The 25,326-nt window shown below is 59.0% G+C and overlaps 1 protein-coding gene across 1 annotated transcript; it reads right to left on the bottom strand.

Moving 5' to 3' along the window:
- Positions 1-4,579: 4,579 nt before the first annotated feature.
- Positions 4,580-23,600, bottom strand: TNKS1BP1 (tankyrase 1 binding protein 1; the record flags this gene model as incomplete). The annotated part of the gene is made up of 10 exons (XM_084232428.1): positions 23,495-23,600; positions 21,784-22,417; positions 20,363-20,432; positions 15,161-16,522; positions 10,973-13,314; positions 6,321-6,687; positions 5,900-6,050; positions 5,644-5,780; positions 4,862-5,019; positions 4,580-4,640 (listed from the first exon to the last, which is right to left on the bottom strand). The coding sequence occupies exons 1-10, from the start codon at positions 23,586-23,588 to the stop codon at positions 4,580-4,582; spliced, it is 5,376 nt and encodes a 1,791-aa protein (XP_084088554.1). The 5' UTR covers positions 23,589-23,600.
- Between the last annotated feature and the right edge of the window lie 1,726 nt (positions 23,601-25,326).

Raw genomic sequence — 25,326 nt, 5'->3', positions numbered from 1 at the left:
GACTTACCCAAGGCCACACAGCTCAGTGGAAGAGGCCTGATTCAAACCCACGCCTGTACCCACACCCCACATTGCTCTTAGCCTGTCCAGTTCAACACGTTTCGTGCTCCGCTCAGGACCGCAGACCAAGGCTTGGATTCCAGCACTACCACCTGTGGGCTGTGTGCCCTGGACAACTTCCTTCACTGCTACAAACCGCAGTTTCTCACCCACAACACGAAGGCGGGAGCATCATCTCCATCACGGTCCTCGGGGACCGGTGGCCCGGGAGCACTGAGCCCCGTGCCAGGCACCAAGTGCACCATCCTTTTGCTTTGATTGATGAAAGCGAGGACTGGACCCATTTGAAATGCAATGCATACTAAGAATTCCAGAAATGAAGACACAGTGTCAAGTTAGAACCCGGCTCCCAGCTCCTGGCACAATGGGTGGATGTCGGAAATTAACAAGTGCACTTCAGGAGTTTGCTTTCATTTGGGGGTTAAGGGTTGGAAAGGTGGAGACTAGAAGCAAATATATGGAAATTTCAGAGTTAGAGGCTTCTGTTAGTTAGAAAGGGGGAAGGAGAGTGACTTTACACGGGAGAAACCTGACAAGCACCCCTCAGCCAGCTGGTCAAGGTTAGAATTGACATGTTGTGTTGATAGTGACATGATCACATAAGAAGTCACCTTCATCTACCTCCCCAAAACCTATCATCCCCATCTAAGCTTGAGAAAAATATCCTGATAACTCAGATGGAAGGACCTTCTACAAACGATCAGACCAGTGCTACTCAAAACCGTCAAGGTCGTCCTAGATAAACATGATGACTAAATGTGACGTGATGTCCTGGATGGCAGCCTGGGCCAGAAGGGGACAGCAGGGAAATTAAGGAAAAGGCATAAAGTATGGACTTGAGTTAATAACAATGTAATCAATCAGCTATGAGTCCCATACAATGTAAGATATTAACCATATGAACTTAAAACATTGAGGAAACTGGGTGTGGGTTTAGGGGAACTCTCCTACTATTTTGCAACTGTTTTGTAAATCTAACTCTATCCTGAAATAAAAGGTAATCTTTTAAAAGATGTTAGCCGTACCCTTGGGCGCTGTGGTGACGACCAATGTTTTCATCTGACCGCCTCTTATTCTCTAAGTGGCTACAACAGAGTGTGCTTTGCTTTTGTCATCAGAAAAAAATTCAATCAACTTTGTTTTTTAAAAAAATGAATGAATGGATGTTTGGCTCTTTGGAGACACAGCGCTATATAAATAAAAGTATAATTAGAGTCGTTCCTTGGGCAGCGATTAAAACCCACTTTATCATGCAGCGCCCAGGAGGCTCTAGCCACCAGGGCCTGGCACTCTCCCCGGGCAGGGCGGTGCGCTGCGGAGACCTGCCAGCTCTCTTCCTCTGCAATCTGCATTTGCTGGCAGGGGAGGGGTGGGAGCCAGGGCAACTGCTACAGCAGCCAAAGGGCTTGTCTCAGGTGAGTCTGGCTAAGAGGCCCTAAAGGCAAATCAGCTCCCAGAAAATCCAGTCCACCAGCTTCCACACCAAGCATCAGAGGAAATAGGAGAAAGGGAAAAAGGTCCTCTGTTCCCACCAAACAAAACAAAGACAAGAGCAGCCAGAGCCACCTGCTTTGTCTCAAGTATGGTCCTTCACCATCTAGACTTCAAGCGGTTCAGTAAAGGGAATGTTTTGTGATGCCGCCTTTTTAAAGCAGAGGCTCAGAGGGCCCCTGGAGGTCAGGAGCAGAATCTAAATTCCAATCTGCTCACTGCCACACCAGAACGGGCTGTCTGGAACCTCTCGGGATGGGCCGTGACCAGTGCAGACGGCTGGACCCCATCCGGAGGACGGGATGCTGCAGGAAGGAAATGCCGCCAGTGGCAGTGACACTTCAGAGCACCAGCCCAGAACCGCCAGCCAAGTACTGCGGGCAGCATGGCCAGGCCTGCTGGTCCCAGGCCCACCCCAGCCCAAATGCCCGCCCAGCTCTGGGTTGTGGGGACTGCAGGTGCCACACCTATTTCCAGCCCCAAAGGCAGCCTCCTTGCGGGCAGGCCCTTGGCGAGGAGCACATAAAGACACTGTAGAGGTGATGGGATGGGGACAAGATTCTCTGAGCAGGGACAGCTCAGCTTCTAAGCATGTAGCACCGGTGGCTGTGGCAGAGGCAGCACACGTCCCAAACACTCTCCAGGGCTCATTCAGCTCTTCGGAAACTGCCTTGGGAGCACCTGGGACCAAAACCGTCCGACCCGTTCGGCTGCCCAGTGCATTCCCTAATACGGGAAGGCTTTCGGCTGTTCCCAACATCCAAATGCCACTCCTGGAGGCCACACCTGGCCCTCGCGGCCACTCCTGGAGCCCCAGGCAGTCCAGGCAGAAGAATCTGACAAAGACTTTCTCAGCAGTGCTCTTTGTCAGACACCTGCCTTTATGGCCAAAGCTTGTATGTGTTGGCTCCTTTCTCCCGCTCCCCACAGGGAGCAAGTGGGACACCCCACCCATGCCCCAGATCTGGCCCTGCTGCCTTCCGCCTCCTGTCCCAGGCGAGCCCAGGCGCTGGGAGACCCACCGGCTCCATCTGTCCCACTAATGAGCCCTAAGTGTTTGGCTTGGGCTCCTGCCAGTTCTACTGCTACGGGGAGGGGTGGTGAGCACAGGACAAAGCTCAGAACAAAGCCCAGGCCAGCTCGGCCGGGCCAGGCTCTCCGGGGGCTGACACCCACCCAGGGGCATGGCCAGGCACCTACTTGAGAACCCTTTCCTTTGCCGCCTGCCCCTGCACTTAGGGGGCTCCCCCAAATGCAGAATCCTGGGCCCAGTGAACAGACAGGTATCCCAGGGAGGGCCCACAACATCTGAGATGGGAACCCCAGGCCGGCCTGTAAAGCCAGACATGGAGCATTTTCCTAGAGAGCCCAGAGCTCTGGACAAATTCTCATATTAGGATGACAGCCCCAAGCCACCCAAAGCCCCAAGAAGACTAAGCAGCCCTGGGAATGGGAATGGGATGATTTCGAGCTCAGCTGCAGTCCTGAGCAGCTTCCTCAGGGAGTGTTGAGGACCCCCCCCCACCCCCAAGGCTGGGCGCCATCAGCCTCTCCTCTCACCAGGCTCCAAGGAAGGACAATGTGGCCCTAACAGAGGCTGGCTAGTCTGGGAGACAGGCAGGCACAGATCGAGCCTGCGGGGCAGTGGGGTGCCAGTGGATGTGGGCTGGGTGAGAAGGCCAGAGTCTGGAACACTCCAGAAGCATGGGAACCCGTAGAGATCACAGAAACCAATCACTCTTGGCTCCTCTTTCTCTAGCCACTTGGCCAAACTACATTCCAGTCTCCCCTCCAGGGCAGGGTCAGGCATGGCGTTCTCGTGGGCGGAAGGGCGGTCTCCCCCAGGATCCTTCCCTTGCTTCACTGGAGGTGCAGAGGACATGGAGGCTCCTGAAGATGGTTGAGCCTCAATAGGGAGGCAGCCTGGGTTCTGAGCGACTGTGGGGTGCAAAGCCCAGGCTGGATTGTGCCACAAACAAAAAACCAACCTTTGTGCATTCAGTGCCTGGAATGTAGGGGTTGCTGAATCGGACACCAGCCTGTTCTAACCAGCGCAGCCTCTCCTGCCCATTGAGAAATGACGTGCCCAGTGTCAGGGTGAGCTGCCGGGGGCCCAGGGCTGAAACTGGCACCCAACGGCAGCCTCGGACGGGGAACGAGGTGTCACAACCACACACCACAGCCTGGGCAGCACCAATTCCCAAAAAACTTTATTGTTTCAAGTGGCAAAATGTCATTGGTCTCTGTGGGGCACCTGGAAGGGTGAGGGAGACCTGGGATGGGGTCGGGCAGGGCTCCGCCCGTTACAAAAATCAAAGGCTTTTATAAAAAATGCTATAAATTGGTATCAAAAGAAAAACAACCCAAGGGAGGCTGGAGGAGGAAGCAGAGAGGGAGGCAGAAATAGGACGAGAGGGGACCAAAACCTTCGACCACTAATGACTGAATCCAGATTGGGAGGGAGGGCGTCGGAGTGGGGGGCGGGGAGGTGATACAAAGTGCATAAATGTGCCTCCCAGGATGCTCCTCAGAGGCGCTGGGGGACAGAGGCTGCGGCCTGGGGTGTGTGGGCCCCCAGCTGTCTCCTCACTGGGGACCCCACAGGAGCGGGCACTGCCTGAGACTTCCAGATGGAAGGACCTGCGGAGGGGAGGGAAGAGCAGCAGTCAGGAGCAGAGACCATGGAGGAGGAGAGGAGATAGCTCCTGGGGAGATGAGAGGGGTTGGCTGACCACGCTCAGGGCACAGGGGCTGTCCCTGAGCCCAGGGAGGAGGACAAGAACGAAGGCCTTCTGCACTGTCCCCGGCCAGACAACACCCTCCTCTGCGACCAACTCAGGGAAGCCGAGACCCACCGAGTCCGGGAGCTTGGTCTCACCTGCCTGCTCCCAGCCGCCCACAGGAGCATGGGCACTAAGGGCCAGAAGAGGAGGGCCCCCGAGTCCTCCAGAGCACAGCCTCGTCACCCTTAGCCCCACGCTCACCCCAGAGGCCAGAGCCAGGCACCCGCCCTCACCTCAGTGATTTCTCAGACCTTCTTCTTCTTCAGCTTCAGGGCTTGCAGCCAGTTGGGTGATGATCCTTCTGACCTACAAGGCAGAGGGCAAGGCAAACTCAGAAAAGCCAAACAAAATGTGGACGAGTGTAGGGGACAGAAATGCCTCCAACCAGAAGAGGCAGCTGGGCCTGGCTGCAGAGAACCAGCTCACTTCGGGACCGACGAACACCAGCCGGGGCCCGTGTTCCTCTCCGCCAAGCGGGTCTTCCCCTTTCAGGTCAGCACAGTGAGGTCCCCAGCGTGGTCACCTACCCTGAGGACTTGTCTGGTTTAGGAGGTAACGCCAGGGGCTTCCCCAGCCCCGGCACCTTGCAGGACTTGGAGCGCTGGACCGTGGTCTCCTTCTGGCTGGACTTGCTCTCCACCTGCTCCCCCTCCTCAGCTGAGCGGTTGCGGGGGCGAAGCTTGGCCTGAGAGACAAGTCCAGGTGCAGTAAAGGTTGGGGGGGACGGGCAGGGGGATTCATTCCAGGCCTTCCCCCCGGAGCAGCCACAGACCCCCCCTCCGAAGCCCCTCCACCGGATGAATGGGCAGTCCTTGAGCTTCCCCCAAGAGCGGAGCCCCCACAAAGACACTGCGCAGGTGAGTGCAGACTGATGGACTGGACCAAGCCCGTCGTGACTCCCAGCCTGGTGCCTTTGCTCATTCTGTGCCCTCTGCCTGGAATGCCTCCCCACCAACCACCCGGCCCTCCTCAGCCGTCTGCTAAGAGCCACGCCCAGCTGTGTCCCCCACTGTCAGGACGCAGCGCCTCTCTCCTCGAGCTGGTGAAGGCGCGTCTCTGACTCCCCAGTGGCACCTAAACCTCTATCCACCGGAGCCAATCACGGTGTCCATCACTGCCCGTGAGGTTCTGGACTCGAGAGTGCCTCGCTTCCTCCCAGCCCCTGAGACACAGCCCTGGCCCCACGGAACACAAGGGCTTTTCCGCTCTCACTGCAGAGCAGACGGGGACGGTGGCGGAGATGGTGGAGAGGAGGCAGGGCCATGCAAGGGGCCAGCTGGCCAGCGCTCTGCGGAGTGGTCAGAGGTACCTTCAGGGCTGACGGGCTCAGGCCCGGAAAAAGGTTGACTTTCAGGCCCTTGGAGCCCAGGGACATCTTTGTCCGGCGGTTCTGAGGCTCCTCCACGACCTCCTCATCGGAAGAAGGTACCCGAGCAGCCCGCGGCTCTGTGAGGGCCCAGACAGGGACTCAGCCAAGGCAGTCCGGCCCCCCGGCCCCCCCGGTCCCCGGCCCCACCCCTGCACAAGGCCAGGCAGCCGCACGCCCTCACGGAACCGCACGCTACCTGTACAGTCCCGGAACAGGCGTGCGTCCGAGTCCGCAGCCTGGGACAGGCCCAGGGTTCCCCCGGGCCGGATGGCGGGGGCCCGGTGTCCACGCTTGCGCCCCAGGCTGGCACGGCTCCGGTACATGGCACTGTCAAGGATCTCGGTGTCCTGCTCAAGACAACGGCGACACCACTGCCGTCGCTGTCCCGTGGTCCTGCCCATCCCGCCGAGCCGCTCCTTGGCAGCCCTCGGCCTCCAAGTCGCAAGACTTGCCCGCTCTCCACCTCCCAGACTGACACAGCTCAGGGCGCCCCACAGCCGAGGGACACCCCAGACACCAGGTTCCAGGTTCTGTCTCCCGTAGCCCCCACTGGCACAAGAGCCCACCCACTGCCCTGGGTGACCGCGAGGAAGAAGTCCTTCACCCACGCCACTGACCTCAATGAAAAAGAAGTCCTGACTGGGGGCGCTGGGGAGAGGGCCTTGGGGGGGCCGCCGAGGGGGCCGTGTGGGGGCCTGCTCACCCCGCCCGGCCTCGGCAGCGCCCCAGGTGCCGTCCACCTCTTCTGTCCGGCTGGCTTCGCCATCAGGCTGGGGCCTCCAGGAGGGCAGAGGGTCCCTGCCAGGCTCCCCGGGCTCCCCTCGATCAGCACCTGCTGTGGCTCCTGCCTCTTCCAACAGGCCCCTGAGGCCCGAGGCTGCAGACTCCCTGCGGGCCGCCGCCTTGGAACTGCTAGTGGCCAGTATCTCCTCCAGCAGGGCGTGGGAGCCGGAGGGTGGGGAGCGGGTGGAGCACCCACTGGGGCTGCAAAGGAGACGGAACAGAGGACAAGGTCACCTCTGAGGCCACACACCCCCTCCCACGAAGCCCACTCCCCAGGTCTCTTTCCCCTTCCTCCTCCTTCCCACCATTTCCCCGACTCCTTCAGGAAGGACACGGTCGTCGTGGCTTTGACAAACATGCATGGCCTGCAGAGGTCATGGTCTGGCTCAAACGCCAGCCCCCACTCGCTGACCCTGGGATGATTCCCTTCCCCTGTAAAGGCCTCAGGCTCCTCCACCGTCACGGGCCACTGCGAGGGTTAAATGAGAATGTAAAGCGGACAGCGCAGTGCCTGGCAGTCAGCACGTGCCCCGTAAGTAACAGCTACTATTACTGCAGCCGCTGCTGTTACTGATGTTAATGTGTGTCTCAGGACACCTGCTTGGGCCATTCTCCTTGGGATGAACCAGGTACTGAGACAGCTCAGGGCTCCCTGCAGCTGAGGAAAGCCCGGGGGAGATGGGCCCATCTGCCTAGCAACCTCTTTGCCCACCCCCCCCACCCCCCGCGTCTCAGCCTCCCAGAACAGGCAGGGACTCCCGTGTACACAGGCCCCGCACACACGCTGTGCATCTGGAGAAGCTGTTCCTTGGCCGGGGAACACACCCCGACACATCTCCTTTCCTGCAGCCACCCGCCAGTGCGCCCCGCCCTGCCAGCCACCGCCCCTACAGTCTGCGCCGCTGTGTCCGTCTGTGAGGTCCGCAAGGGCAGACAAGCAGGGCCCCTGTTCCGTCGGTGCCCCCAGCACCTGGCCCAGTGCCTGGGAGGAGCAGAACGCAGGCAATGTTTGCAGAATGAATGAGAGGCTGGGTCACCTTGCACCCCAGTGCAGCTCTGGCATCTGCCACACCCACAAAAGCATGGTACGAACACCCCACGCAGGCAAACGCACCCCTCACACAAGGAGCAAGTGTTGTCCGGCTCCCAGCCCGGAAGTACACAGATACCAGACACGCCCTGCAATACCCAAAGCACACGGCAAGCAGGGGGTACAGCAAAGCCAGCTGCTCCCTGAGACACACCTAGTACCCACTGCCCCCACGGCACAGCAGACACAGTGCACACTGGCGTGGGAAAGGCTGGCAGGCCAGTGCCCGGAAGCCAGGCCGCCAAGTTCCCGGCAGGACTGGAGGAGAGTGGAGCAGGTGAGTCAGGACCAGGCCAGAAGGGGGAAGGGCAGGAAAGAACATGTGTCAGTCAGTCCTTCCACAAGCTGCTGACAGAAGGAAATTAAAGCGTCTGGGGAGGGGGAGGGCGGGGGCGGAGGCAGCATAAGTGCCGCAAAGCAGGAGAATGGAGAGCAGCCCTGGACGGGGGCCAGAGCCAGCTCGCCCTGCCTAAAATCAGGAAGACAGGGCAGGGGGTGGCAACAGCACCCCAGCCTGAGAAGCCCTGCCCAAAGCCTTTCCCTGGGGTGAGTCAGGAAGAAGGCTGAGGGCATGTGGGCTAAGGGGATATGAGGGCTAAGGGGATGTGAAACGCTGGGCAGACGGCCCAGGGCAGAGTTGGCACATGGTAAGTGTTTTGAGTCAGCATCATAAACACAGTCCCCTGTATTGATCGAGACCATCTCTGCCCCTCGCCTCTCGTGGCCTTCTGAGTGTCCTCCGGGATTGGATACAAAGCCCCCCCACCACCACCACCACCACTCCAGGGCAAACGCTGATGGGCAAAGAACAGAGCTGCAGAAGCTCAGCCTCCCCGGGCTCAAGTCTGGAATGAGGGAGCCCTGGCCATGACTCCAGAGAGAAGGAAGGAACCCAGAGATGACCACAAGGCTGGCACAGAAACAGCAAGGGCCCTAAGTAACAAGCTGTGACCTTTGCACAAGGAACAATGCCTCTCTGGACCTCAGTTTCCCCACCCATAAGGTGAGTGTTCTCGCTGATCCCTGAGGCCCTCCCAGATTTTGCAAAGGCCCAAAAGTGAGCTGGAGGTGCCCGCATCCCTGGGGCCAAGGGGGAGGGGCAAGAGATGACTAAGCCAGTGACAGGAGCCTTCAGGGGACCCAGCAGCACCACTACGACCAGGAGGTGGTGGCCCCAGACACAGGGGAGGGGCTTGGGTTCTCCCCACATTCTCCCACGCTCCACCCACCCCCATCTGGCCTGGTCACAGCTGTCCAGACACAATTGCCATCAGGGTGCCTGTGTCCCCAAGGGCCTCACTCTACGGACAGTTCACATCCATCCAAATTTGCAAAACAAATACAAATATGGGCCATGAGCGCTTTTTCCAGCAATTTCCATGTACCGGGCAGGTTTCCATCACTTACCACATACTCACTCTTAACCCTCACGACAACTCTGAGAACTGGGAATAAGGACTAGGAATCAGGAGAGAAAAGCAACAGGCCCAAGGTCACAGAGGTGCTGGCGGAACCAGGACCCAAACCTGGCACAGACTCCTGCTGTCCTCAAGGACCTTCACAGTTTCCTTCAAAGAGATACTTTCCAAGGTGTAGAATTTCCCTAAGTCAGAAGCAAGGACCATTGGATCCCTAGATACCAAATAAGTGGGAATCACTGCCTTAAAGAAAGGTAAACACCCTTCCTATTCCTGAGCTATGGTGCTAATGGATGCTGAGAACACAGCTTCCTCCAAACTTACAGCACAGCCAGAAATACCTGCACGGAGTTTGTTTTGTTTCTCAAATTTGATTTGCCCATCGTTTTCAAGAAAGGTGCAGGGAGCCCGAAACGCAAACAGCTGCGGACTCCCCACTTCTCTTCGGCCATTGCACTTCCCCTCACCCAGTCACCTCATAATGCCCTGCCCCAGGGAAGCCTCTCCCTCCATCCAAAGCAAAGAGGAAGACATTCCTGAGTAGGGGACTGGAGACTCAAGAGCCACCCTACTCAGAGGGAGGCCCCAGGTGGAGGGCTGTGGGTCCCATCCCTTAGGAGACCTAACTCAGTGGCCACACCTGAGAGCTTTTAAGATGAACGCGGGGGGGAGAGGCCCTGCTAACTCTGTGACCCGAGCAGTCACACCTTCTCTCCACCTGCAAACTGGAGCTGATAAAATCCCCTTCCTGCTTCTCAGGGCAGCTGTGAAGATGAAGGAGGTGAGATGTGCCCGGCATCGGGGGGCTGACCCGGGAAGAGAAATCACCAGCAACACAGGGAGCCGGTGTTGTCCCTGCACTAGCAAAGTGAGAAAGTGAGGCCCAGAGATATGAGGGCTCAGGCCACGGACCCTACTCACCCACTGCCTGCAGTCTCCAGCCCCCCACCCCACGCCACCTACTCAGAGCTGAGCACCCTGCCAGGACACCTTCCACCCTGGGAACCATCCTGGTAACACCCCACGCGCTGCCCACCTTCCTGTCTCTCTCTCCACCTGACCCCTCTGACATCCCTCGATCCTGCAACACCCCACCAACACTCCAATTCTCTATCCTTCCTGTTCCCTCTGCTCTCCCCCCCCACCCCGCCCCGACCACCAGCCCTTCCCTTTACAACACGGTCCCACCAACACCGGCTTCTCCTTGCCCACGTGACCTGGGAGAAGCTCCAGGGCTGGAAAAGGCCAAACTCTCTCCTCAGTCAAGAGAATCAAACCAAATGGGTGGAAATGTTAATGCAAGAGACCCGATGCCTTTTTAGCACCCTTTCCAGGTATGAAATCACCTCAGTTGGTTTTAGAACATAAAAATCCCTGAGCCATTCGGTGGGTGCCTCATAAAACCACCAGTTCTTCCCTTTGGAAACCTCTCTGGGCAATTTGGTGGAGGTCAGGTGCCAACGCCCTTCAGGTTCCTGAACAGTTGCTCTTCTGGGAGTTAAGACAGGGCAGGCAAGAGACAAACCTTTCCCAGCCTCTAGGAGAAACCAGGAGTGCACTGGCCCCCCCCCTCAGACCAAGAGGACAGAGTCCTCCCTCCCTCACCTGTGAAAGCTTCATGTTCCTGGCCCAGGAGCACCTTGGCTTTGAGGCCAAGAGGCCTGGGGACGAGCCACAGAGCACCATGGAGGAACCCACCAGAACCATCCAAAAACATGACACGCATCCTGTCCTGCAGCACAGTCATGACACAGAATGTCCAAGAAGCCAAGAGCATGGAGTGCAAAAGCAACCCAAGCCTCGCCATCACCCTTCAAAAAGACTTCGCCTGTGTTATGTTTCTATCTAAACAAGTCAACTTAAAAATGTGCAGTTGAGACCATCTCAATTTTCCAAATGCTAGAAGTCCTTGGGAAAAGCTCTTACTTCCCCCTCAGAAAGGCTGTGACTGTTCCCACACTGGACACAGCTCCCTTACCTGGCTCCAAAGCTGGGTGCTTCTCCTGTCTCCATGCCTGGGTCTCCAGGGCGGGTCTCCAAGGAAGGTGAGGAGTCCTCATCCTCGCCCTGGGTCTCTGGCCCACTCGTCTCGCCGACCCCCAGCTCCCTGGCCTCCAAATGGTCTCCAGCCTCCAGGCCAGGGGACGAGCTATGGTTCCTGAGGCCTAGCTCTGGGCGCTGGCTGACCTCTCCCACCCCACGCTCCCTGGCCTCACTTAGGGCCCCAGAGAGCTCCGTGCTCCGAAGCTCCAAGTCCTGAGTCCAATCCATCTGCCCCACTCCACATCCCCGAGGCTCCCGAGAAGCTTCAGGTTCCAGGTCACACGGCACTTCCAAATTCCTCAGGCCCAGATTGTTGCCCCAGTCCACCTGGCCCACCCCAAGCTCCCGAGAGCTACAGCCAGCCGCCACGTTTCTCAGCCCAAAGTCGGGTGTCCAGTCTGCTTGCCCCACTCCACGTTCCCTGGATTGAAGGGACTCTCCAGACTCCACACCAGACCAGTCGGTCTGCCCCACACCACTCTCTCTGGCCTGGCTGTGGCCACCTACCTCCCCAACCCCAGCTAACTCTCTGCTCCTCACCCCGACATCTGAAGTCCAGTCCTTCTCCCCAACTGCAACACCCCTGGGCTCCTCAGGCCTTCCAGTCTCCAAACGGCTGGTCAGGCCCAGGTCTCTCGAGCTCAGCTTGTCTGACCAGCCCCTCTGGCCCAAGGCATCCTCCCTGGCCTCACTTGAGGTCCCAGAACCTGCACAGCTGGACACTTCCAAGTTCCTGAGGCCCAGCTGGTCAGTCCAATCCAGCGACCCAGCAGAGGTCTTCTCAGGAGACACAAAGTGACCACTTCCCAATTTGTCAGGAGGGCTCAGGCCCGCGCCGCTCACTCGATCATTGCCGATGATGCCAAACTGATGGCTCCTCTCGGGAGTCTCCATGCAGAAGTCGCCACTCCAGCCTTGCTGCCCTGGACTGAAGGTTATCTCTGGTTGGGGAACGACACTGAGGCTGAAGTCGCTGGCCCAGCCTCGCTGCCCCATCTCCCTGTCTCCCTGGTCAGCCCTGCCTGGGCTCTGGCACCCTGCTCGTGGTCTCCCCTGCAGCCCTCCAACCTCCTGGCTGGCACCGTCGCCTTGCCAGCTGCTCTGGTCTCTCTGTCCGAGGGCCCCGTCCTGCGAATGGGGTGTGTTGGGGCTGAACAGGCCCCCCAACTCTCTCTCTTCAGGCTGGCTGCCGTCCCTGCCTGCCTCCCCCAGACTGCCTCCACTGGGGAGCTTCTTCTCAAACTCCTCATCCTGCTGCTGAGCATCCTCAGGGCTGAACCCGGCACTCACAGTTCTCGACCCGAAGCCCCTGTCCTGCAGGCCAAGAGCCAGGGAGCTGCGGCCACCACTGCCGTCCCTCATCCAGGCACTCTTCCCGAAATCCTGCTCCAGCTGCTCTGCAGCCTGGCTGCCATAGGTGCGGAGGGCAGACTCTTTCCCTCCAAACTCCCGGTCCCGTTCATCTGCATCCTGGCTGCTGTACCTGCCCAGGTGCTCGCTATTCCCCAGTTCCTGGCTCTGCTCATCTGCGTCCCGGCTGCCATACACACCCAGAGAATCTCTCTTCTCAAATTCCCAGTTCCGCAGGCCCGCATCCCGGCTCCCGTAAGCGCCCAGTGAATCTCTCTTCCCGAATTCCTGGTCCTGGAGTTCCGCGTCCCGACTAGAGTAAGAGCCCAGTGAATCTTTCTTCCCGAATTCCTGGTCCTGGAGTTCCGCGTCCCGACTGGAGTAAGCGCCCAGTGAATCTCTCTTCCCGAATTCCTGGTTCTGAAGTTCCGTGTCCCGACTGGAATAGGAGCCCAGTGAATCCTTCTTCCCGAATTCCTGGTCCTGAAGCCCCGCGTCCCGACTGGAGTAAGAACCCTGAGGGTCCCTCTTCGTGAACTCCCAGGCCTGGACATCTGCCTCCGGGCTTTGTGGGGTGGGCTTGCCAATCACCCGGTCCTGGGCTGCCAGGCCCCCTGGGGCAGAAGCTCCACTCCCACCTGGGCTGCTGACCTCCGCCTCCTCCTGGCCAGTGCCTCGCCTGCTGGCCCACTCCCTAGTGCCCCCTTCCCCTACTCCTTGACCACACTTGGGGGACCAGTCCCTCTCTCCAAGGCCCGGGTCCCCTCTAGGACTGGCACTCCCGAGGCCATAGTCCTGAGCGGTATCTTGGGACCAGCTGGGCTGAAACCGCTGGGTTGAAATCACTGGGCTGAAGCTGCTGGGAGGGGGGTCTGCTGCAATCCCAAATTCACTCTGTAGATCCTTCTGGGCCCAACCGAGGAGTCCCTGGGAGTTGGAAATAAAAAAGAGACAAACAATGCTCAGAGTCAATCAGGACAGGAGCCGATCCAACATGGCCTGGTGCCCGAGAGCCCCAATTCGGCATCAGAAAACCTGGGCTGGGATCTCAGCTGTGTGATCCTGAGCAAATCACTTAACCACTAAGGGCCTCAGGGTCCTCATCCTTAAATGGGGATAGTTCCTACCACGTAGGGAGGTTTAGGAGAAATAAACAAGATCCTTTGAACCAGGTACTCAGCATAGCACACCTGGCACACACTGGGCACTCAGCAAGGGGCAGGCACTCAGTCAAAGATCCCATGGTCACGTCTATGGCCTTTGGGCAACACTTGGCTGGCAGCCAGGAGAAAGGGTGACTGGAGGAGGGGGTTTCACTGTGAGTGAAGCTGCACTTCCAGATTCCAGCAGCAGCCCCCCAGCCCTCCCAGTACCCATGAGTTCGAAGCCCCTTCCTCCCTAAGGAAAGCCCCCGAAGAGAGAAGGCTCAGCACTCCCCAGGAAGGCTGTTCAGCCCTGCGCTGGTCTCCGGGGAGACAGGAGGAAGCCTCTGACACAGATGAAAGGCCCAGCCAGGTCTCTGCACCCCCACCCATACTCCCTGACTCACTCCTGTGGCCGGCTGAGCCCTGGGCTCCGGGCTGCGGAGCCTGCCCGCCTCATCTCTCAGTGCCGCGTTGGCCAGCAGCCTCTCCAGGACAGACATGTTCGGCTCCCCGTCCCCAAGCCCAGCCATGGCCCCTGCCACCCTGCCTGCCCCCGGGCTGCTGGGCGCGGCAGGTGCTGGGACAAGGCTGGGCCGCTCCCCACGCCAGGACCTGTCCGACGGCTCTGGCTCCCGCTGGCCCTGGCCTCACTCCCTCTAGAGCAGCTGCAGCTCTGGCAGCCCCGCCCAGAAGCCAGTTGAGTCACCCACATCCCGGGACAGACACACCTACTGCAGGAGCCAGCTCAGGCTTAACTCCTTCCTGCTCTCCCTCCCCCTCCTCCCCGGAGGCCCCCAGGCTCCTCCTTCCTCCCAGCCCCGCCCCTACCAGCCCAGGCCGGGCTTGAAAAATCCACTTCAAAAGCCACCTGGACCCCAGCCCTGAAATCAGAGGCAGCGGGGAGGGAGAGGGTGCTGGAACCGGTGCTCTGGCAGGGGCCCAGCCAACCACTGGATAGGCCAGCTCAAGACTCTGCCCCTCGGGGCCCAGCAGCCGGTCTACAAGGCCCGGCCCGCCGGTAATAATAATGTCCATAAAACCAACTCTGACTAAGCACCCGTGACAAGCCAGGAGCTATTCTTGGTACTTTACAGGAACCGTAACTCGCTCCCTCTTCACCCATCACTGTTATGCCTGTATTACAGATGCGGAAACTGAGGCACAAGGTGGAAAAGTAACATGTTCAAGGTCACACCTGGGCAAAAGAACAGAAGAGCCAGGCAGGGCAAGCCAGGCGACCTGGTTCTGGAGCCCACGCTCCAGAGGCCACGCCGACCTCCCTTTCACAGCGCTCCTCTCGGGAGGGGCCTGAATGGCTGTCCAAATCCAGCATTCCCCAGGCCTTCCCCATCTCACTGTGCCCACAGGGCGTGGGCCAGCAGCAAGTGTTACTGTTTCGAAAGGACTCCAGGCCTAGAGGTTCTGGCACGTGCCAAGACCACTCCGCTAGCGAACGCTGGAGTCAGATGAACTCACTCCAGACCCCGAGTACCAGCCCCTGCCCCTCGCTCCGCCAGCTTTGCCAGATTGCAGCTCTGAGGGCCAGGTCCACAGAGCAATGCACGGCTGTATCCAAGCTCCTGGATAGGAAGCCTCCCTGTTCCCACCTCCCTGTGGCCTGTCCTCACCTCGGGGCAGGCACTCGGGGTCTGCGCATCAGTCAGTTCAGATCCAGCTCCTCGCCTGGCACTGCCAGCACTAGGTGGGGGTGAAGCCAGGAGGTCATCCAGCCAGCGGGAGCTGCTCTCAGGGCCTACAGGCTCCGGGGACACCCTATGGGGGTCTTGAGCCTCTGTCCTGGCTTGGGTGGTCTCAGCCTGAGTCAGGGTCACAGCCTCCTCCTCGGCAGGTGATGCTTGCCCGGGGTCAGCGGTGTCGGCAAAGAGGACGCAGGGCTGGTCAAAGGGTGCTGGCTGCTGCTGCCCCAGGATGGGCTCCAGGACGGGCAGAGCAGCCTCCCCAGTGGCCAGAGGGAGCAGAGACTCCTGTCTGGCCAGGGGCTGCCCCTCCTCGTACCTCTCCTCGGCTTGCAGCAAGATGGATCCAGGAGGGCTCCCTGTTGTTGGTAGGGGCTCAGGGGGAACAGCTGGGGCCTGCAGCTGACTCTCCCTGTAACCCTTTGGGCTTGAGGAGATGCCCAGATCATCAGCCTGTACCCAGGAACCCGGTCTTCCTGGCACCTCCGGAGCTGACCGGGCGCTCTGCCCCTGCTGGGACTCTCCTTCCTCTCTGCTGGATGGAGGCCAGTCACCAGCCTCAGCAGCCTCAGCAGCTTCAGTGGCTTCGGTGATGGGAGAGGGGGGCGGGGAGTCCAGCCGCCATACCCCGAGACCCGTAGGCCGAGTCGGGAAGGTCCATTCAAAGGACTGTGACAAGCTCCAGTTGGACTCTGTCCCGCTCCCAAAGGGACGATCCAGGGCCGACTGGCTCCCCTGGGCTTCGGATAGGGCAACCAGAGAGCCCCCCAGCTTCTCCTGGTCTTGGGGTGGAGGCCGGAGCACGCCTTCAGAAAATCGGCGCTGGGCCAGGCTGGTGGGCCGGAGGTGAGCCGGGGGAGCCTCCTCGCCAGAGGGAAACGTCCGCTGCAGATCCAGCAACTCGTCCGCCTCCAACAGGGGCCGGGGCGAGGCGGTCAGGAGCAATTCTGGGCTGTGGCGCTCAGAGACCTTGACAAGGGGAGGGCTGCCAGGGCCGGAGGCCTCCGGGGCTCCCGCAGCAAAGGGCTCTGGGCTAGGGGGGTGGCAGGAGCCCTCTTCAGGCAGGGTAGCAGCTGGAGAGGCTGGAGTCGTAGGGAGGCAGGGAGAAGCCCCAGAAGCAGCTGGACTCTGGGCTTCCGGAAGCTGAGATTGGTGGAGGGTAGTCTTCTCTGGTGAGTGGGGACAAGGAGACCCAGGGGCTGGGCCTGAGGCTCTAGTGGGAAGGCCTGGACTGGATGAGTCTCCATTCTGTGAAGCAGGGCCAGGACTTGCGGGCACCCAAGGCTTGGAAACCTGCGAGACAAAGGTCAAGAGCTGTCACTGAACTCTCGGCTGGCTGGGAGGCCAGGTCAGTTCTTCCTCCCACTACCCCACGGATAGGAGGAGGAAACTGGGGTTCAGCAGGGGTGAGGGGCATCTCTCTGGACAGCAAAAAAGCGCCCCAAAGGTGATTTAGGGCTTCTAAATTCTTCAGCTTCCTGGGGTTCACAGACCCCTCCTTCAGACTCTCTCCCCAGAAAGTGCGCAGAGTCTGACTCACAGTATCAATCCTTCCAGCTCAGAGTTTCAATTCTCCCCGCCCAAAGCTCGCCTAAGGATCTCCTGCAAGTCTGTGGTTCATGAGTCAAGAACACTCGCTTTATAAAGGAATCATGCCACCTGGGCCTTTGGGGGTTCCACTGGAACCCCTGGAGCACAGCACAGCTCTGGAAGGGGGTGGGGCACTCCCCACCTGCTCTGGGGACCCACAGGTCCCTGCACTACCCAAGGGAGCAGGCCGGCCTCAGAGTCCGAGAAAGGCACTGGGGGGTGAGGGCATCGGCGCCCGCCCGCACGTTGGTCCCTGGTCTGAGTCTCAGCCTCCCATGTGGGCCAAGGGCAGCAATGTCACCTTACAGAGTCAGGAGGGGATTAGATTTAAAAAGAATGGCCACCTTGAGGATGGAGGGAGGCACCGGGCACCTGACATTACTTCTCTGCTGTGCCAGCCTGAGTGGCTGGCCCCAGACAATGACAGGAGTCCTGCTGTAGGTGACCCTTGTCCTCCACAAAGGTCACGCCCACCCTGTCACCCTCTCCAAGGGGCTGTCTTCCCCTGAGTCATCATCTCCTGGGTCTGGACAGAAAGGATGTAAGTTGCTTCTCAAGGGCCGATCCATCCCTCCCTCCTCCTCTCTACAATACTCTAGTCTTACAGCTCATGCCCTTGAGCTACACCTGCCCCCCAAGCCCTCCTCGTGACACCCCGCCCCCAGACCCCGCACCCCTTGAGAAGCTGAGCTCTGGACCCTGCAGCCTGACCTCCAGCACCATGCCTGTTAGAATTCAGTGACTGCACCAGCCACGCTGTCCACCTGGCCAGCATCCTGGCTGTCCATTCCTTGACCTTGGGAACCACCTCTCTGGGGTCATACCCAAGACCTTGTCCTTATAACAAGACCCATTTGCAGTGTCTGCTCACACCCTCCCACCTTCCACATGTCCAGCATCTTCCTTGCTCCATCCTGAACAGCCAAAAGCACCAGGTTCGAACCCCCACCCCCTCCACCTCCCTGCCCCCCGGCCCTCCTGTCCTGGCTTCTTTTTGCCATCACTAAAGCCATCTCTTCACACTACCCTCTACGCCCTCCATCATTCACTTTCAAACTCTGCCAGCAGCTCTCCACCAGCTGAGGCTTGCGGGGGTAGCCGGTCAAGAGCAGGCACCCAGGATGACAGATAACACTTTAGATTCACCCTCCCCGACACGGGCCACCTAGCAGACCACCCTCCTTCCCCTGCTCCCAGGCTGGGCCTTCCCATCCTGTCTAGGGCTCCAAAATTCTCCATCCTCTTCAGGGGACAGCCTTGCTTCCATCCGCTGAGGACATGCACCCCCTGCCCGGGGCGGCCTGACTCTATCTCCGAGAACCCTCCCAACAGGAGCTGGGCGACGATCTCCTCCGCTCTGCTGGCAGGCTTCCATCAGCACACTAAGTACTCTTGTTTCTTCTGTCTTAAAATAAAAACACACTCTGCAGCGCACCTCTACCACCAAGCTCTCGCTGTGTCCACATCTCTACAGCCCTCTCATCCACTCCCGTGGAGCCATGCTGAGTAGGCCCTACTTCACCTGCCCCTAACTGCCTGAGTCAAGGTCACCATGAGCTCCTGTGGCTAAACCCCACTGCCCAGTGTTCACCTTGATGGACTGTGAGCACCTGTAGGGTGGGGGTGCTCCCGCAGTGCTGGGGTCTGCTATTACCTGTGGGTCTCCAGAAGCCACTGTCGCTGGCTTCCCTCTGACCTTGGGGCCACTCCCTGCACCCCCTCCTCTGCCTTCACCCCTTGGTGACCTCAGCTCATCTTTTTACTTTTTTTAAGATTTATTTATTTATGCACACAAGCACTGGGGTAAAGGCCAGAGGTGTGGGGAGTGAGAGGATTCACCAGAGACAGAGTGGGGAGCAGAACAGGCAGATTGACAGAAGTATACTGTGAGGGGAGCAGCGGGCGAGACAGGAGAGGTCTGCTGTGCCATGTGGGTAGCTCCTTGCCGGGGATCGAACTCATGCTACAGAGGCTGGTGATAGCTTGATAGAGCTGTGCCTTTAACCCCTGCGCCACCAGGGAGGCTTCCAGTCCTCAGCTCATCTGAACAACAATTTGTACACTGACAAATCCCACCTTTTCCCCCCCGACTTGCCAGTTTTCCTGAACTCCAGGCTCAAACACCGAAATGCCCACTTGCCATTTAACTAAGATGCCAAAGAGGCATCTCAAACTCAACCAACTCAGAAGCGAAGCCCTCCTCTGTCCCCACCCTGTGTCACCCTGACAAGTCCCCATCGCCGTAAATGACCACCACCTCCTCCCCCGGCTCAGGCCAAAGCCCTAGCGTCACCACTGATTCTGCACCCATGTACATGCCCTCTCCCTACATCCTTCTGCAAGCCCTGGCCACTTCGCCATCCACCCCTACCCAGAGGCACCACTTCTCACCGCAGGACACCTTCAAGGTTCCAGGCGCCATCATCCATCTCCCACCAGGATGACCCCACAGCCCAGCCCTGCTCCCTGCTGCTGCTCTTGGCCACCGCGGCCAATTCTCGCCTGGAAGGCAAGGTGACTCCTCACCACTAAGCCAGTGTGTGTCACCCCCTCCCCACATCTCCCAGCAACTCCCCACTCTTACTCAAGCCCAGGCCCTTCCCTGACCAATCACCTTGCAGCCCTCCCCCTGCATCCAGACCCCTTGGTCTCCTGTTTTCAAAGGCACCAAGGCCTTTGTTCTCCCAGCTCCCCCTGCCAAGGGTGCGGTTCCCAGCATCTACACAGCTCGCTCCCTCACCTTCACAGCATGAGCCTCACATGCTCTACTTCTGGGGCTCCCCAGCAGGGGGTTACATCTGCTGCTTTGCAGGAATGACTGTGCTTGTCCGCCACCCCGCTTTAGAAGCAAGCTCCCCGAGAGCAAGGGTGGCGTGTGGCCTGTTCTCTGCTGTCTCCCGGCCCCAGCTCCGGATAGGTGCTCGGTAAATATTTACTGGATGTCGACTGGTCAGCTCTCGTCACAGGGCAGAGGGGGCGGCACTGGCTAGCAAGGGCTCCGTGGGCAGGGAGACCATCCTCGACATCATTTACTCGGGCCCACTCAGGTGGGCCGTGGAGCAGAGGAGGAGATGGAAGAGCAGCCGCCCCAGGGAAGGACCCTCCTCTCTCCTGAACCCCGAGAAGTGCCCAGAGGGGAGAGCCCTGGTCAGACACTGGAATCCTGCCTCAGAGGTGAGCGACTTAGCGTCGGAAGCGCCGAGTGCTCCTCTCCCGTGTGGGACTAACAGGCCCCGCGAGCTGAGCCGTCACGGGGTAAGTTGGGGGAGGTTTCCGGACAAGCCCGCACACAGAGCACCTGAGGGGCGGGTGTGAAGGATGTTATCGCCCTTGGTCAGGAGGAGCCTGGTGGCCTGACCCGCACTTTGCCGCCTTGCGACAGACTCCCTGGCCCGAGAGCTGATAAATCTGTGTCCAGGGCCAGCCCTTGGGCGAGTGGCCCTTCGTTCTCCCATAAAAACTAGAAAGACGGTGGGAAAGATTCCCCTGGGAGGACACTCATGACACGCATGGTTCGAATGTGTGAACAGGAGGACAACTCACCTCGGCAGCTGGCTCCAAGCTGGCCAGCCGAGCCAGGTCACCATTGTAGGCCCGGTCCGCAGGGGGGCTCCTGGAGGGAGAAAGGAGGAGATGGGGGCACAGAATGAAGAAGCCGGTCACAGGTGGCGAAGGGACAGAGCCAGGCGTAAGTCTGGTAGGTGACTTTCCCAGCACTCACTGCTGAGCCCCGCCGCCTGGAACAGGCCCTGGACCGGTCGCCTGCTCCCTCCTGCACACCAGGGGTTAAAGTCCTCCAGGCCCTTCAGGAAAAGCATTCTGCAGCCCCACACTCTCATCTAGGGTTCCCAAAAGATAACTCCTCCTTCCCCTACCCCCTAAGGGGTTGAAGCACTCCTCCCACCAGGGAGAGCAGCTGGGCCGCCTGGTCTGCCTGCCCTGCCAATACTTCTTGAAGCATGGCCGGGGGAGGGGATGGGGAAGCGTGGCTTTCCAAGGTTGAAGCTGTTCCTTTTAAGCTCTGCTGGGTGCAGGAGGGGAGAAGAGGAGGATGGAGGATGGGATCCAGCCTGAGCGGGGTGTGCGCTCTTGAGACCCCCGTGTGGGACACAGGAGGGTTAACTTGGGGCCTTGCCTCCAGGCATTTTCAGCTGAGAGAAGGGCATGGCGGGAGGGCAGGGCGAGGTAGGGCAGAGGCATTAGTACAGTCAAGACCAAAGCAGCCTTTCCGGGCACAGGAGGGAACCCAAGGCCCCACCTGGGAGCCTTGAGCTGGCACTCACCAACCTGAGAAGGGTCGCGGGCACATGAGCGGCCTCAGTCTCTTTCCAAACAACCTGTGCCCATCACCCAAGGGCTCCTCCAGAGAAGTGGATCCCATGCCAGGATCCGCCTGCTGTAATCTGCACCCGACGTGAGCTGGCCCAGCCGCCAGGAGTGCTCACATCTTATCTCTCCCATCGGACACCTCACAGGCAGACGTGCCCTGCTCACTCTCTCCCTCACAAACCAGCACCTGGCACACAGCTCCACCCACCCAGGAGCCAGCAGGCCCAGGAATCCAACAGAAGGGAATCCAAACCCCAGCTCCGACTCCGCGCTGCTGAGGGATCACGGGCAGTGACTCCCGGCACCTCGGTTTCTTCACCTCTAAGAGGGAGCTCAGGTTCCCTTCACTAAACTGCATGGCTGCAGACGACACGAGGCCAAGTTCAGCGCTCAGTGTACAGAAACTAAAAATAAACTCCCATACTTGAACTCTACTATAAACAAACGTTAACTCTGTAAAGAGAATGGAAGTTGTAAAAAGAATACAGTACCGGTGACACCGTCTGCTGCGGAACGTCTGGGACAGAGACGGGGCTGCCAGGGCTCCCCGCACATGGCCAGCCCAACAGAGGAGGGCGCTGCCCAGCATCCTCATCCACAGGCTGCTACACAACACACGGCCTCCCACCCCTTACCTCTCCTCGGGGGTCTTGATGTGCTCTTCTAGGCACTCCGTGGGGGCCTTCACTGGCCCCTCCTGGGACCACCCCCTGGAAAGGGTCCCACCATCCTCATCCCGAGGACTCGTGGTCACGCCATAGGTCCTGGAGCCGTATCTGGAGCTGCCATCATGGTTAAAGGTGAGGCGGGAGCCCCAAAGGCGGTCAGGGCTGGCCGGGACCTCCTTTCGAGGCTGCTCCATCTTGGCCAGGATCTCCTCCACCGTGGTGGCTGCAAAGCGCTCCGAGGTTGGACGGAAGGGAGCAGGGGCCTTCCGCACACCCCCGAAGGGGGCACATCGAGCTGGGGGTGTCAAGGGGGGAAGCTCTTCTTTCCCAGACTCCTCTTTCCCAGTCTCTGGGGTGGCTTCCCCTGCAGTAGAGGCCTCAGTCACAGGCCTCGGTGCAAAAGGAAGGGGGCGCTTGCTGCCACCATAGGGCTGGGGTCCCGCCAGCATGTTCATCTTCCGGGCAGAAGGCAGCTCAGCCAGGGGACCCCGCGGGGGTCGAGGCCCAACAGGTACCAGCAGGCTGGGTTTGGCTGGCAGGGCTGGCTTGGCCGGCAGAGCCCGGGGTTTGGGCTTGACAGGGGGTTTGGCCCGAGGGTCACCTACCAAAAGTAAAGGGTTGTTTGGGGGACTGTCAGAAGAACCAGGAAGTAGAGCTTCTTTTATTTCCCACTCCAGCTCACCCCCCCACCCTACAAACTCAAAACATTCACAACTTTCACATGTGAGATCAGATGTCACACAAGAGATCAGATGTCACCACTTCCAGGAAGCCTTCCTTGAGTTTTCATACACATCTCAAAAGCATCTTCTCCCTTCTCCAAATTCTCAAAATGTTTAGTCAACTCCCCTTATAAGCTAAAGATATTTAAACTAGCACCTTAGTCTTCCTTGTACCCGAATATGCATCTAGCATATTTTCTTATGGAATGAATGAATGAACAAACAAGCCAATAAAGGAAAGACTGCCTGCCCACATCAAGCAGTCAGTCCACCACCTCCCCTGTGCACTCTTCCTCTTACGTGACCACTTAGTCTACTGTCACCCATAGTAAATCTTACATCCCAAATGAATTTCCCCACTTCGCCTCCTGGCTGCCCCCTCCCCCAGTGCACACCCGGCCACCTCCCCACTGTCATCCGGTGTGATGAGGAATGCAAACTTACTATTGACATAAGCCAAACAGAAGTAAATCTGCCACAGGAAAAAACACTAGATCTGAAACCTACCTTCTATATAAGGCATTCCAATGCCAAATAAGAGGCCTTGGAATTACTCATGGCCACAGCCCTTCTAATGGGATCCCGTGTCACCCACTCATCTGGCTCGGGGTAAGAGTCTAGACAGGGAGCCAGGAGACCTGGATTCCAACCCGAGGCGCACACCACTTCTCCTCTGGGCCTCAGTTTCCTCTTCTATAAAACATGGGCTTGGTCCCCATCAGCCTTGGTCCCCAAGGTCAGTCTGCTCTGATGCGGGGGGAGGGTCTGTGATCTCAAGCAATTCTGAAGGGTCTCAACAGAGCTGAGAATCTTCCAAACTCATTCCCCACAATCTGGCACTGCTCCCCACCTCACGCCCACCTCAGCAGATCATCCTTCCAAGACAGAGTGGGGATGCAGCCCTGCCCCTCCTCCTTCCTCTCTGCCACCCAGCTCCACCCTGCACCCATAGGTACCTGGCTCAGAGCCAGCAGATACCAGCTCCTCCTCCATCTCCCGGGGCGCTGGGGAAGCCATGGCTGTGCTTTCCCTGAGAGCAGACACTTTCATCACATGCGGCAGAACCTGCAGGACAATCAGGGAGCGGCGGGGTGTGAGCCGGGGTGGCCGGTGACCCAGGAGCACAGACACCAGGAGAGAAGGCAACGAGGGCAGGGCCTTGGCAGGAGGCTCAGCGGGGCAGTCTCCAGCTTCAAGAGGAGGCAGAGTGTGGGACAGGAAGAGGGAACTTCAGAAGGGAGGTAGGGGGAGCCGGGAGGGCCCAGCAGCCCTAATCGCAACTCTTCCCAGCTCACTCTCCAACTCTTGCCTCCTAACCCCAAAGTCCTGGGGCTACAGGGAGCCCCCCACAGCTCCCTCCTCTGGCAAGCTCTCCGGACACCCCACTTACCGTTCCCAAGGCAGCCCTTGGGTCCAGCGGCCCAGCTGGAGGTATGTGCTCCTATCTACTCCCCGGCAGAGCGAGAGGGCCACACGGTCTGAAGACGCTCCGCTCCGTGAATCACCTCATGGGAGACGGGAAAAACCCGCTCCTCCCCAACCTGCGGCTCCGCCCCACGGCTGCCTCCCCCTTCCCGCTCACCCTCCTTCCTTCCCTCCCCCTACAGCTGGGAGTGGTTCCCTCTCCCCCCTCGCCCCCCCCCACGTCCCGGCCCCACTCCCGCCTCCCTCAGAGCTGTCTCATCCAAACACGGAAAAATAAAGAATAAAAAGTAAACATCTGGAATACATTTTTTTCTCTAATTTCTCAATCGCTTTGGCTTCAGCTTGGAATTTGATGAGGTAAAGCCAGGGCCTAGTCCCGTTGCCATAGCAATGGCCTCCCACTGGATTTCCAGAGCCTCGCCAAGAGGAAGGAGGAGCCCGGGCTGGCCTGGGCTGGGAGAATGGGACAGGGCTTGAGAACATCCGGGGGGTGGGGTAGCTTGGGGGAAAACTCCCTGGGGTTCCCCCATCTAGGACAGTCAGGGTAAGACAGTTACAGCCTCTGAAAAGGGGCTCTGTGGGCATCACCCACCAGCCTAGGCTTGGCCTGAAGGAGATTTGAGGGGGACAGAAGAAGAAATTTAAAACCCGGTGGCAAGGTGCTATGGAAGAAGCCAAAGAGACAACCCCCCCAAGCCTGGGCCAGGAGCTTCAGATCTGCTACACCAGAGTTCAAGTACTGGGTGGCTCTACCACTTTCTAACTGTGTGACCTTGCCGACTTCTCTAAGCCTCAGTTTCCCTCTCTGAAAAAGGAAATGACTGAACCCGTTGGGAGGGTCACACGAGATAGTGCATGCAAACTGCTTAGCCTGGTGCCCAATAAATGCTGGCCATTATTAGTATGACTCCAACCAGTATCACCCACGAGCTATCGACTTTGGCAACCACCTCCTCCTCTCCCCAGACCCCAGCATTCCAGACAGGTCCTTCACTCCCGCAGGCCCCAGTCCTGTCACCTGTCTCCATGTGCTCCTCCACCTCTTCAGTTCCCATCCTGGTTCCAGAAGCACCTTCCCACTCACCAACCCCACCCCCAGCTCTCCAGGGAGGGGCTGGGGGGCAGAACGCTGCCCCTCTGGTTCCAAAGAAAGGGAATGTTTCCTATAACCTGTTAGGTATACACAGAGCCCTGAGGACAACCTCAGCCTCTCCTACCTGCAAGAAGCACTGCCTGCCTCCTCCTCCAGTTACCCACTCCAGTCAGGAAGACAGCACCAATCCTAAGGGACCTCTGCTATGGACTTTTGCAAAACACCCACTCCTCACCTTTGACCCTGCCCCAGCTTGCTTCAAAGGTGGAA

The sequence above is a fragment of the Talpa europaea genome, assembly GCF_964194135.1.
Source record: "Talpa europaea genome assembly, chromosome: 1".
NCBI classification, from domain to species: domain Eukaryota; kingdom Metazoa; phylum Chordata; class Mammalia; order Eulipotyphla; family Talpidae; genus Talpa; species Talpa europaea.
Note: the sequence above shows the minus strand (reverse complement) of the source record. Positions and strands in the feature narration are given on the sequence as shown.